Here is a 13,837-nt window from a genome sequence, read left to right as displayed (position 1 = left end):
TACCTGTCTTGTTGAAACACACCACAGAATCCCCAAGACTAACCACAGGAAGGGCAATAAGCTCCCACCCTGGGGGCTCCCCTTTCCTTGGTGGGGTTCTGCCCCCTTGTTTTTGCTCTCCTTTCAAAGCAGTGGCCCAAGGGAGGGTCCAAAGCCTTCTCTTGGGGTTCTCTTTTAGCATTAAATAAATATAGAACAGTATAGGGGTGAATTTTATGCTGGATTTAAGTCCTGAACATTATACTTCATATCAGTATATCTTTAAGAAAGCTTTTTAATTTGTCTGAACTTGTTTTCTCATCTGAAAAATAGGGACAATAATTATACCTATCATATATGGTTGAGGTGGTGACTAAATGCTATAGTGGTATAAAATAAACTTAAAAGCCTAAGAACTCAGCAAATCTTAATGATAATGTCCTATATGATCTGACTCCAATACCTCCCTGATGTCATCTGCTACTCTCCTCCTCAGTCTTACTCCATAGTGATCTCCTTGGTGTTCCTCCACACACCAGGCCTACTCATGCCTCAGGACCTTTGCACTGGGCTGACCTGGATACTGTTCCTACACATATGGCCATTACTCCACTTCCTGGGGTCTCTGCTCAAATGTTACCTTTCACTGGGCACAGCAACTTAGGAGGCTGAGGCAGGAGGTTGGTGTGTTCAAAGCCAGACTCCGCAATGGCGACGCACTAAGCAACTCAGTGAGACCCTTTCTCTAAATAAAATCCAAAATAGGGCTGGGAATGTGGTTCAGAGGTTAAGTGCCCCTTTTAATTCCTGGTAATACCCTCCCCCCACAAATGCTACCTTTCCACTAAGCTTTTTCTGGTCAAAAATTCTGAAAAATATTTTTAAAAATATTTTTAAAATACTGTGAACTACCCACTGGCACTCCCAATGCCCCAGTTCCTATACTGCTTGTCTCTCTCTGTATGGCCACCCCACATAAGCTGCACAAATGTTCTGTCAGGTTCACTAATATAATCCAAGTATTAAAACAAAAGCAAAACCAGTGTCACAAAGTTATATAACTTTGCTCCCAGGGTACTCACGTCCTGTTTGAGTCTTTCTACTTCTTAGAAATTTAGGTGTTGACAATGTGATAGTTTTAGGTGGTCAGGTCTTCAAGAGTGATTAGGCCGCCCACAAGAGCCTCTGCCTTAGTCCCTATCAGTCTTTGCATTTACAGCCTTTTGATTTTATGGCATATGTCACTATCCTAAAAGTATTATAAACTCTGACACATATCACTTTAACACACACGATCAATGAGCAAATCTCCTAGATACCCAAATACCTGGAGAGGGGCAAATATTAAAAAGAGACATTTCCTTCTTGCAAATTATCAATATTTCTAACTTATTCTGGTTTATTTTCTGAAAATCATACCTTTTCTCCAAGCAAATGCCATTATAAATGGCCTAATTGTTCAGCTAAAACACTGCTCTCTTTACACGGGCAATGACTTAATAATAAAACTACATAATAAATATCCATAAAGTCTAACAACATAACAACATCTTGATCATATCATAAGGAATGGGAATGTACAGTGCTGGGAGGCCTCCTCCCGATACCCCTGAGTCTACATGGCAGCACCCACTACCCCCATCCAGAAGGAACCCAGCAGAGAGATTCACAGTCTAGGATCACATAGGCTAGGATCACAGTCCAAGGAAAAGCTTCCCAGGTTCACAGAAACAAGTCACTTTGTCTTCTGTACTGTAGAAAGCATGCACCACATGTTTGACCACCCTAACCCCTATCCCCTAACCCCTCCTTTCTTTCTTTCTTTTTTTTAATGGCTAAGGAAACTGAAGAATAAAGAGGTTGAGTAACTTGCCTGATTCTACAGAGCTGGTGTGCTGCAGCTGGGCTTTGAACTCAAGGACTTTGACTCTAAAGCCAAGGGTCTTATCCAATGTGTGGTACTGGGCAGACTGCCACTGGAGGGTGGGGGGAAAAGCACATCTATACATGACGGGAGGGGGTTGCCCTTGAGCATGTGTGCTGAACCCTTGATGAACTGAGAATTGGCAAAATACCAGGAAGGTGGAAACAAAGAGACAGCCTTCTCCCCAGGTGGTCATTTAGACATACAAGTCAAACATCTGGGTTTAAAAAATGAAAATTCCTGCCCTTTGTTTACTAAATACCAGCAAAACTTGTCTGACTTCAAGTACCTTAACTGCCTCTCAATTTTGGTGCTTAACTACAGTAATTAAAAAAAAAAAGAGAGAGAGAGCTTTATAATTTTCAGTGAAATCAAACTGAGTTTAAAGATTATTTAAAACACTATCAAAGTTGTCGGCATTTAGGTGGCAACTAGGCACTGACAGTAAATATGTTGTTCCTACTTCAACTCAACAATCCTAAAGCTGGGGCAGAGTGAAGTTGGGGGCGTTTGCTTTAAGCTAAAATATCAACCTGGGAGGAAAAAAAAAAAAAAAGCTTTGGTTCCATTATATTAATACTCCCTTGCACATTTCAAAAGCCACACCTGAAAACAAACAGGTCAAACCATGGTTAAGCAACTTTCATGATAGAGGCTTATGTTTAATTAGGTTTTAAAAGTATTTTTAAGGTATTTCAGGTTTACCTAGCACCTTTAAGACACATTGGGCCCAGGAATCAGAGAGATTAATAAACAGAAATTAATTTTATAGACATTTAACAGGGAAAATAAAAAGCCCCGGACTTGCACCAGATTGTCTATACCACAGTGCTGAGGAAAGGAGAATGTGACACTACTGTCTCTGACTGTCTTAGAAACGTTTAGAGGGTAGAGCAGTGAAACAGGGATGTCACTTTACACGTCCCATCTACAACCACATTGAACTGGATTTAACCTTTGTGTTCTATGATAAGGGAGTGGCATGTCAGGAAAACATGATGGTATAATGGAAGAAGACACAGAACTGGTTGTTTAAGGTCAATTGTGTTTTTACCCTTATATATTGATGGCACTCAAAGTCTCACCTCCAGCTAAGCCCTCTCTCCTGAACTCTCAACTTGTATATTCAAATACCTACTCAACATCCCCGTGTGATGCCTAACAGATGGCCCAGGCCTGACAAGCTCAAATCAAAAACTCCTGATCTTCTCCATAAAACCTTTTCCTTCCCTTGGTCTTTCCCATCTTAGTTACAGACAAAGTTCATCTTTTCAATTACTCAGGCCAGAATATTTGGGGTCATTGTTGACTCTTCTTTCTTTCTCTCTCTCTCTCTTTCTCTCTTTCTTTCTTTCTTTCTCCCTTCCCTTTCTTCCTTCTCTTCCCTCTCTTTATCCCTCCTCTCTCCTTACCTCCCCTCCTCTTCCCTACCAGGGATTGAACCTAGGGGCACTTAACCACTGAGCCACATCCTCAACCCATTTTTTATTTTGAGACAGGGTCTCTCTAAATTGCTCAGGGCCTTACTAAATTGCTGAGGCTGGCCTTAAACTTGCAATCCTCCTGCCTCCACCTCCTGAATCCCTGGGGTCACAAGTTTATGCCATCACTCCTGGCTATCCGTGACTCTGTCGTATCTTACATCTTCATTTCGGCATGTGCTCAAAATACATCTAGGTGCCAGCCACTTCTCAGCACCTCTACCACCATCCTTGTTCAAGGCATCACCATCTCCCAGTTGGATTGTTTTAAGAGCCTCTTCAATGGTGTCCTTTTCTCTGAGTCTCCCTTTCACCATCCATATGAGTCCTCAGCCTGGTTGATCCCTCTAATCAGTGCTGTGCTATAGTAATAAGATGTCACATATGTAATTTTAAAGTCTCCAGAAATCACTTTTTAAAAAGTAAAAAAGTCAGGAGCTAGGGTTATAGCTCAGTGGTAGAGCACTTGCCTGGCATGTGTGAAGCACTGGGTTCAATTCTTAGCACCACATATAAATAAATGAATAAAATAAAGGCCCATCAACAACTACAAAATACATATTTAAAAAAAGGGAAAAGGTCAGATGAAATGAATTTTAATAATAATACTTTACTTATAGAATCTGGGCATCTCTTCAGAAATTCTGTTTTTATCTCTTGTTACTTTCAGCTTTTATTCTGTTCCATATGCACTTCTGCCTCAGGGGCTTTGCACATGCCTGGAATCCTCTCCCCAGATTAATGCATGACTCACTCCTTCAGCTCCTTCAGGCCTTTGTTCAAATGTCAACTACTCAGTGAGGCTTTTCCTTTATCACCTCCCTACTTAAAATTTCTAGAATCCCAGCTGGGTGCAGTGGTGCAGGCCTGTAATCCCAACTAATCAGAAAGCTAAAGCAGGAGGATCACAATTTCAAGGCCATTCTTGGCAACTGATTGAAACTCTGTCTTAAAAAAAAAAAAGGACTAGGAATATAGCTCTGTGGCAAAGCACCCCTGAGTTCCATCCCCAACACTAAATAAAATAAATAAAATTCCTACAATACTCATGCTTTATGGCTTTATTTTCTTTAGTTCTTTTCATCAGTTAACATACTAAATATGTTATTTATTTAATAATTAATTTAAAATTTTTTTATTATTATATCTTCTCTCACTCAAATATAAGTTTTTATAATAATAAAATAAAATAGAATAAAATAATAAAATAAAATAGAATAAGTGAATGAATGAGTAAAAGTAAACAATGCTTTTAGCAATGAGCAAAAGCTATAAAACAGAGAATAGAGGGAAAGAGGTACAGATGTCATGCTAGCCCTGAAATAGGGAGATGGCTGACAGTCTTTGCTTTTCTATTCTGTTTGTAGAAGAAAGCTACAAAAACCCCCAGGGGTTTAGACAAATGACCCAGGGGAGCTCTTTTTGGAAGCAGTGGATTGGAGTTCTAGATATAAAATCTAGCACTCAGCTTTAAAGGCAACTAACTGTAAGAGGGGACTTATATCCAAGTTAAGTCAGCTGGAAATAAAGTTTTATTCAACACTCAGAGTTTAAAAAAAGACATAAAAACCATTCCCTGAAATAAAATTACAGATTCTTTATCACTGGGATGCTAAGTCAGAAAAACTCCTTTCAAGGTTTACTTTTGCCGAATTCTGTTTTGTTGTTATTGTTGTTGTTGGTCTGCAAATTGAAGCCAGGAGCACTTTACCACTGAGTTACATCCCCAGTTCTTTTCATTTTTTATTTTGAGACAGGGCCTCACTAAGTTGCAAAGGTGGGCCTTGAACTTGTGGTCTTCCTGCCTCAGCCCAGAGAGTTGCTGGGATTCTAAACATGTGCCACAGTGCTCGACTATTTTTTTTTTTTTTTGGTGATTCTATAAATTACAGTTGAGCTCTCTCTATAAATGTATATTGAATGTACAAATATTTTAGTGAACCAATTCAATAAAAATCTTAGAGATATTATTTTAAATAAGTAACAACTGTGAATAAAAGGTAACCACTTATACATGCATATTCATTATTTAAATAGGTGTCCTTTAATTCTTGAATCCTGGTTGAGTTTTTGTTTTAAAAAGGTACCTAATGGAACACTCAATTTTCTCTTTGACTTTAACCAGAACTATAGAGGCTTCACTATTTTAATCACCATTCACTCACTTGCCCAGGTGCATAAGTCAGACTCACAGTCCTCCCTGGTTTCTCCTAACATTAACACTGAGCCTTCCTTTTTGTCTGTTTCCTAACTATCCTTAGAATCTAATCCCTTTTCTCCATCCTCCTTACCCATCATCATCTCTTGCCTGAATTGCTGTATCTAACTGGGCTTCCACCTTGCCCTCCAAATCAGTTTTCCTCAAGACAGAGTAATCTTTTAAACAAAAGACTTATCATCTCTCTCCTTTTGTCAGGCTTCTTGAATAGATTCAAATAAAGTCAAAATATTTAACATGGCCTATAAGGGCACTGCCTGACTTTGCTGCTGAATCAGTATAGCATCATGAGCGAGGCTAACTTTGAATCCCAGTTCTATTTTCTAGCTGTGTGACCTTGAGCAAATTATCTCTCTATGCCTCAGTTTTCTCATCTATAAAAGGGGATAATAGTAGATGCTATCTCCTGGAGCTGTTGTGAAGACTGAATCAATTACACAAATAGCATAACACAGAACCTGGCACATAAATTTTATATAATAATTATTATATTATTATATAGTATTAGCTATTATCTCCCTAATTCTTTGCTTCTCCTTGACTCTGTATTCTGTATCAGATAGGCCCTATATAGAATTTCCCAGGAATCTGCTCCCAGGACCTCCCATACCCTGCTCCTGTACCTGGAATACTCTGGCCCAAATACTGCTCTCTTCTTCCCATCTTCCTTCTTCCACCACCACTCGCTTTGGGAAGCTTTTCCAGGCCAAGCAAGTTGCTCCTACTACAGGTTTCTTTGGCACTCAGGAAGGGCTGCTATATGTCAATTAAACTTGAATGTCAGAAAATGAAAAAATAATCTCTCAGTAAAAGCATGTCTCATGCAATTTCTGGATTTCAGATAAACAATGAATAGTTTTTTTTCCTATAAATACGTAGCATGCAATATTTAGGGCATACTTATGCTAAAAAATTATTTCTTATTTATCTGGCTTTCAAATAAGCACATATGTTGTTTTCTCAATCAACCCTAAACCCAGGAGATCCTATGTTATCACTATTATCTCCCTTCAATAATTTAAATCAGTGTCTTGTTGTTTTACCCACAGACTGTCATCTCTGCAAGGGCAGGGCCTACACAATATTGCTCACGGCTTTAGGAACAGCATCTGGCATAGTGGGCATTCCACAAATTCTGAGCTAAAACTCAGGCAATACCCTCAGAGTACAAAGCATTTTTAGCAAGGTAATAAGAGCCTCACATCCATAAGTGATCAAATGATAGTACTACTTTTCAAAATGTCTCAATGTGGTAACATTGTTGTCTCCACAAGAACAGTTTTAAGGTGACCCCATTATTTTACATTTCAAAAGGACTTTGAGTTTTTACACCTATTTCACCCAACCCTTAAGGAAATTAATAATATCTACATATAACAGAGGAGGATGTGGAGACTTGGTAATGTGTTAAGAGTCTGTAAACAAGTCAAGCTGGCGCCTGGCATTTTGCAGAGGGAGTGGTTTGTGAACTAATGCCAGCAAGCCATTAAGTGTGGAGATTCCTTATTGGTTGACTGCTGTATCTAGTTTATGTTAATTAAGATAAGCTGTGTGGAATGTATATATACCCCTCCTGTCCTACAATAAATGGCTCCCACTCCTGCTGTATCAATCTACACAAGTTCCTCGTCACCCCCGGTTATTTTGCTGCAGCCGGACTGCCGCAGTAATGTCTTGTCCAATATGGCCAATATATGGAGCAATAGTTTCGAACCTGGGAGTTGACCCATGCTCTTTTCACTGTACCACATTGATAGTCTGGGCTGAAAGGAAAAATCAGAACTCCTGAATTTGTTCTCTTAACCCAGAAAGCTTTTCCAAGAAGAACTCTGATATCTGACTCCTCTCTACAAATTCACTAGCCCCTCTCATAATGTTCCCCAACAATAGAGAGGAGACAGGCCAGGCACCTTGCATTTTGAAAACTTCTCCTAGATGAGTCTTAGCTAATTTCCCAAGGTACAGATGACACTATTTATTTGAATTGGGAGAATAAAGAGCTGTCTTAGAGTTACAGGGAAATAGGATTAACAGAGGCCAGAACTTGAAATTTCTTCATTTTCTTTCACTTGCATCTCTAGGAGACTCCACCCACCCTCTCACTAAAATTTCTAGTGACAGAAATTTGCATTTTATTACACACATGTATCAGTTTTCTTCTGGAACGAGGTTGGGATGGCTGAACCTGCTGGTAGTGTGGCATCTAGTAACTATGCTTCCTGGAGCACTTCTGGAAAGTCCAGGCTTAGTGTATCTGGACTTTATGCTCTAGGATGCTCATAAGATGGGTTAGATGTTACCTAAGGGCCCATTCTCCTAAAGGATTAGACCCTCAGGAAGATTCACTCAGGCCAAAGAAGGACTCCAGCTTCTACCAGGACTGGAGTCTGTGGACTAAACCTGTGAAGCGCCCTTCAGTGCTTCGTCCAGTTCAGCCCCTTCCCTTCTGTTTGGGCGCCTCCCCAACATTCCATCTGTATTTCCCTGAGCTCTCTTCACGAAGGAGCAGGGAATAACCAAGGAAGGACTGGGCTTCTCAAGGCAGAAAGTTAGAAGCTAATGACCTAAAACAGAACAGCCCGTTGTGAGCGCTTTGATAAAACTAGAACTGCCACCCCCCTACAACGTTATGTTCTTCAATAGCTGCAGCTTCTAGACTTATTTGGCTTGGGGCGAAAAGTGCGGGAGAAAGTACTATTTAGAAAGCTGCAGACTTTTTTCTTCTTCTTTAAAACCAGGGAATAAACCCAAGGGCGCTTACCCCCCAACCACACCCCCAGCCCCCCTCCCCTTTTTTTGGTACTGGGGATTGAATTCACAAGCACTAGATCACTGAGCCACGTCCCCAGCCCTATTTTGTATTTCATTTAGAAACAGGGTCTACTGAGTTGCTTAGCGCCTCGCTTTTGCTGAGGCTGGCTTTGAACTCATGATCCTCCAGCCCTAGCCTCCCCAGCCGCTGGGATTACAGGCTTGTGCCACACCTGGCTCCCAGACCTTTTTATTCTTTATTTTGAGACAGGGTCTTATTAAATTGCTCAGAGCCTTGCTAAATGGCTTCGCACCTGCGATCCTCCTGTCTCAGCCCCGCCAAACTGCTGGGATTACAGGTGTGAACCACCACGCCCGGCTGCAGCCATGCTTTTTGATGTATCTTTGGACAGTTTTATGTTTTGTTGGATCATGAATGACTGTCTGTGGGGCTAGCTTCTACATACACAGCATCACAGAGCAGCACTGCCAAGGCTTCGCTCCCCAGACCCGCAGAAGGAAGGGCAGTGACTGAAACAAAACACATATGCATATGAATTCACATTACTGTTATGGGTCTCTGGAAAAAAACAAACAAACAAACAAAAAGCTGCTGACAAAATTCTAGCCCCACCTTCATTTGGAGCTCAGAAACAGACCTTGATTTACAAAATCACCGACCAGAGTTTAAGCCAGCGTGAAGGGGCTGGCAAGTATCTAGACCGTCTGCTTTGGACAGGCAGATAATCCCTGGAGAATCTTTTTTTCTCTCCGTGCAGCCGGAACTCCTCAGCTGGGCCCGTGGCTCACCTGGCTGGGCAGCCTCTCCTACTCCGATCGGCTCCGCGCGCCCAGCTACCGCCACTACCCGAGCTCCGGTTGCCCAGGTAACTCGGGACGCGCGCGAGCGGGCGGCGGAAGGCGGGTGCGCGGCGTGGGTAGCACCTGCTCAGCTCAGTTGAACGCGGAGGCGACGCGCAGCTAGAACTCCGAGGGGAGTGGCTCTTCAGCCGCGGCTCCTGTGCCGCTCTGGGCTTAGCCAGTGAGGAGCCAGGGGGTGTGGTCCAGGGAAGGGGCAGGTGGACTACTTAGGACCGCAGCAGCCACGGGACTCCGCCTCCCCACGCGTATCTGTCCTGCGTACGTTTGCAGCCCGCCGCAGCCCGGGCGTTGGGGTAGTAGAGCGGCCACCTGGCTACGTCATGGTGACCCCCTGCCCCACCAGCCCCTCTGCCGGAGCAGGGAGGCTAGACAACAACCAGAATTTTCGAGCCCCCGTGAAGAAGAGCAGGCGCCCGCGCCTCCGGAGGAAAGAGCCGCTTCAACCCCGGAACCCCTGCACGCCCCGAGGAGACTCCGGAGTTTGCGACCTTTTCGAGTCTCCCAGCTCCGGTTCGGACTTTGCAGACAGCCCCGCCGAGTCGGTGGCGCGAGACTGTAGCCCCCTGCAGGGTCCTGCCCGGCCGCTGGAGCCGCTAGATCTACAAACCTTCCGGGACTACGGCCAGAGCTGCTACGCTTTCCGTAAGGCTCAGGAGAGCCGCTTCCATCCGCGGGAGTCTCTGGCGATGCAGCCACAAGTGAGGCGCTGGCAGAGCCAGTCCCCCGCCGCTGCTCTTGCTCTCCCAGGCTCTCTCCTTTTCTGCTTCTACCTTTCGCGGCGCGGTGAGCAGCGCGTCTCAGTCCCTGCCCCCAGGCAGAGCAAGAGAGGCCTTCCAGGGCCAGGTCACGGTCATCAATTTACAGTGGGAGAAAAGTAGATGGCTTAAGTGACCTGCCGCAAGTCTTCAACCTAGTGGGGCAGTGAAGAGTGCAAAGGAGTTAGTTTCTGGGTTGAGCCCGAACTCCTACAGACCTCGGGCAATTTACTTAACAATCCTAAATTCGTTTCTTCGTCTGCAAAATGGACTACTCATCCACCCCTACCTTCCATCGAATTGCTGAGAGGATTACTCGAGGCAATGAGTATGCCGAGCTGGTACAGCGCTGGGCACGAATCCAAACTTTTCGGTTTTCAGCAGGCCAGCCCTCTTTCCGCAGCGGCACTGCCCTCCCGTTTCTCAGTTTCTAGGGCACTTAGCTTTTTCCTCTTCTCGCTTTCTTTGGGGAAAGCTCCCTGGGCCGACCTGACCCTTCCTTTCTGGAGTTCCCCGCCCCCACTTCCCCCCAGTTTAGCTCTAGGCTCAGCCTCCTCGCCTTCCTCCTCCCTCTCGGCAGGTGACTGCGGAATCCCGTTGTAAACTGCTCAGCTGGCTGATCCCAGTGCACCGCCAATTCGGCCTCTCCTTCGAGTCACTGTGCCTGACAGTGAACACTCTGGACCGCTTCCTCACCACCACACCAGTGGCTGCAGACTGCTTCCAGCTGCTCGGGGTCACCTCTCTGCTTATCGCTTGCAAACAGGTATCTTGACGAGGCATGGGGCTTCGGGTGCAGCCAAACTCCCTTCCATTCTCTGGCCACCCGATTCTCCAGCGCAAGGTTCAGTGTGTTGATTTCTTCTACCAGAGGCTTGCGAATCTATAGATTCCAAGCCTTAACTTCATAATCCTCCTGCAAACCAAGAATCCTTTTACTCATCTCCCCAAGAAGTAAGTCGTAGTTAATCTCCAAAAGTTTTGTGGCACCTCTGTTCTAGTCGGGTCGGGGAGCAGGCTGAAAAATTCCCAAACCTGGTTTTTAGTCAAACAGTAGAGAAGCTATTTTGGAAGTACATACTAGGTGTAGTGGTGGAAAGGTTAAGCCAGGCTATCTCTCTGGAAGGGTTGATGGGGAGACACAATTTTCTCCTGGGTTTCAGACTGGTAAAGCCTCAGCCCTGGAAGCAGAGAGGCAGGGGATGAATGCACACTGTGTTGCAGGTGGAGGTGCACCCACCGCGCGTGAAACAGCTTCTGGCCCTGTGCTGCGGAGCCTTCTCCCGGCAGCAACTCTGCAATCTCGAATGCATCGTGCTGCACAAGCTGCACTTCAGCCTGGGTGCCCCCACCATCAGCTTCTTTCTGGAGCATTTCACTCACACCCGCGTGGAGGCCGGACAGGCTGAAGTCTCGGAAGCCCTGGAAGCACAAGCCCTGGCGCGGGGGGTGGCTGAGCTAAGCCTGGCTGATTATGCCTTCACTGGCTATGCTCCCTCCCTGCTGGCCATCTGCTGCCTGGCGCTGGCAGATCGCATGCTGCGGCTGCCACACCCGGTGGACTTGCGCCTGGGCGAACACTCAGAGGCGGCGCTGCAGGACTGTCTGGGAAAGCTGCAGCTGCTGGTGGCCATAAACAGTACCTCTCTGACTCACATGCTGCCCCTCCAGATTTGCAAGAAGTGCAACCTGTTCCCAAGCTTGAAATAAAGCAGACCCTTGGGCTTCTATTCCCTGGCCCCGGAGGTTGGGCCAATGTCTTGCATTGCTTCTGAAGAGTGCAGTATTGGGGGCGGGAGAATGAATATTCAGGACTCCTGCTTGCCATCCTGTGGGTTGTACATCTTGCACCTCAGCATAGCAGAATCTAGTAATTTATTGTGCACTAAACAAATGAGGGAGCTGTCTTTCCCCCTTTCCCCAGTAAAGAGGCTTTTTTTTTTTTTTTTTTTTTAATCTGAATGCTGCAATTGCCCTGTCTGTCCTGGGGAAGGAAGGTGAAGTCAGCCCCAGAATGGGGCAGCTGAAACTGTTCCAGGGATGCTCTCCTCCCACTGATTCACTTTGTAGTTAGCATCTCTGTGAAACCCATCTGGCAAGGTTTGGGATGCCACTGTTCCAATGATAAGACCAATCAGGGTCACTTGTCTGCTTGAATTCTGTGACTCTTCTGTTAGGAGCATGAGGACTGTGCAACCCCAGGGTTACAAAGGGTGTGCTGGGGTGTGAGACAGAGTAGAACCCACAAAAGTCTATGATGTGCAGAGGGGCCATAGGCTGCTCTTGCTAGTGAATGTGATGGCAGAGGTGGGAAACCATGTAGGCACACTAGCAGAGGGCAAAAAGCAAGAAATATTTCAGTATAGAATCCTACATCTACCAACAGATGTTGAAAAGGAAGGCTTTGCAGGCTGTTGGGGCTATTGAGCCCATTTCCTTGTAGCCACCTCATTAATGCTGCTACATGTGAGCTCAAGGTAATGATTGGATTATAGTAGTGAAGGCTATATCGAGTGCTTGTGATTTACCAGGCACTGTTTATCATTAGTTATTTTGATCATCTAATGGTTGTTTCAAGCAGTTTACTATCCCAGTTTTCAGAGGATTACACTGGCACACAGAAAGGACTTGAAGGCTGGTGATCTGAGTCCAGAGTACTACCCTTAGCCACACTGCTAAGCTTCTCCAGTTTATAGGTTTCTAACCATTCTCAACAAAATCTGTTCCCAAAATAGGTGCCACACAGTTATTTACTCAGTGTTCACCATTCATTAGGGACTATAAAGAATCTATCTATAGAGTCAGCACAGGGCTGGGGGGTATAGCTCAGTTGGTAAAGTGCTTGCCTCACATGCACAAGGCCTTGGATTCAATCCCCAGCGCCACAAAAGCAAAACTATGGAGTCAGAACGGTCCTTACTTCCAGTCATAAGGATTCATGTTATAGATAGGAAAACTAGGCTGGGAATTGAGATAGAAGCTTGCTTGGTTTCTGTGGTGCTACAGTTGTCACATCATCATTCTCCCTGTCAAAAATCTCCTGTAGGCCCTGAATCTCAGCTTCTTAACCTCTTTGAACTCTATAATTGAAACCAGGGTTGTTGTAGAGTTTAAGTGAGATTAAGTTTAAATGTGAGGCAGTATCAAGTAGTGAGTCAACAAGTAAGGCTCTGGAGTCAATTTGATGGTTGACCTTATGCAGGTATATGCCCACATTCCATCTATAAAAATGGGTATAACAGTAGCATCTGTTTGAAAGTGTTGAAGTACGACTGTAATGAGAAGCTCTGTATAAGCACAGGTGGCAAATAGTGTCTTCAAAAAGCAAAGAGTAACCTAGACAATTAGGAGAAGGATCCTGCAGGGGCAAAAAAAACAAAAACAAACAAACAAACAACAACAACAAAAAAAAACAACCTTGGGACAAAGAAATAGAGGGAAATGTTAATGGGGGATGTGAATATATGGTTCATTGAATTGTTGTTTTTGCCTTTTAAAAATTTCTGTATGGTTGAAAAAACTTATTATAAAAAGTTTTGGAGGGGAATCCCCAGTCATGTATACTGCATTTAAAATAAAACAAAATGTATGGCAAATAAAAAGCAAACAAACTCAAAGCAAACTAAAGCTTCTTTGTATTTCTCTCCACATAGAGAGTACTCTAGAGCCTAGGGTCCTTTAGACCTCTGTTGTCCTGATAAGTTGACATGTATCCAGGAACATTTCCTCCTTGGTATCAGGAGAAGGAAATGGTGATTCCCCCATCTGTGGAAAAGCTGTTTTGTGATGGTGAAAAAAGAGGAGGAGAAAGACCAAAATGCCTAGCCCAAGTCTAAAGTATCTGAAG

General features: G+C 44.3%; 1 protein-coding gene across 1 annotated transcript; it reads left to right on the top strand.

Annotated features, from left to right (window-relative positions):
* The first annotated feature begins 9,483 nt into the window (after window positions 1-9,483).
* On the top strand, window positions 9,484-13,601 carry Ccno (cyclin O). Its single transcript, XM_046456350.2, has 3 exons — window positions 9,484-9,933; window positions 10,571-10,756; window positions 11,215-13,601. The coding sequence occupies exons 1-3, from the start codon at window positions 9,556-9,558 to the stop codon at window positions 11,698-11,700; spliced, it is 1,050 nt and encodes a 349-aa protein (XP_046312306.1). The 5' UTR covers window positions 9,484-9,555; the 3' UTR covers window positions 11,701-13,601.
* The last annotated feature ends 236 nt before the right edge of the window (window positions 13,602-13,837 follow it).

This window comes from Marmota monax, unplaced genomic scaffold, assembly GCF_021218885.2.
Source record: "Marmota monax isolate L192 unplaced genomic scaffold, Marmota_monax_Labrador192_F-V1.1 WCK01_AAM20220418_F8-fsc00037, whole genome shotgun sequence".
Taxonomy (NCBI): Eukaryota; Metazoa; Chordata; class Mammalia; order Rodentia; family Sciuridae; genus Marmota; species Marmota monax.
Note: the sequence above shows the minus strand (reverse complement) of the source record. Positions and strands in the feature narration are given on the sequence as shown.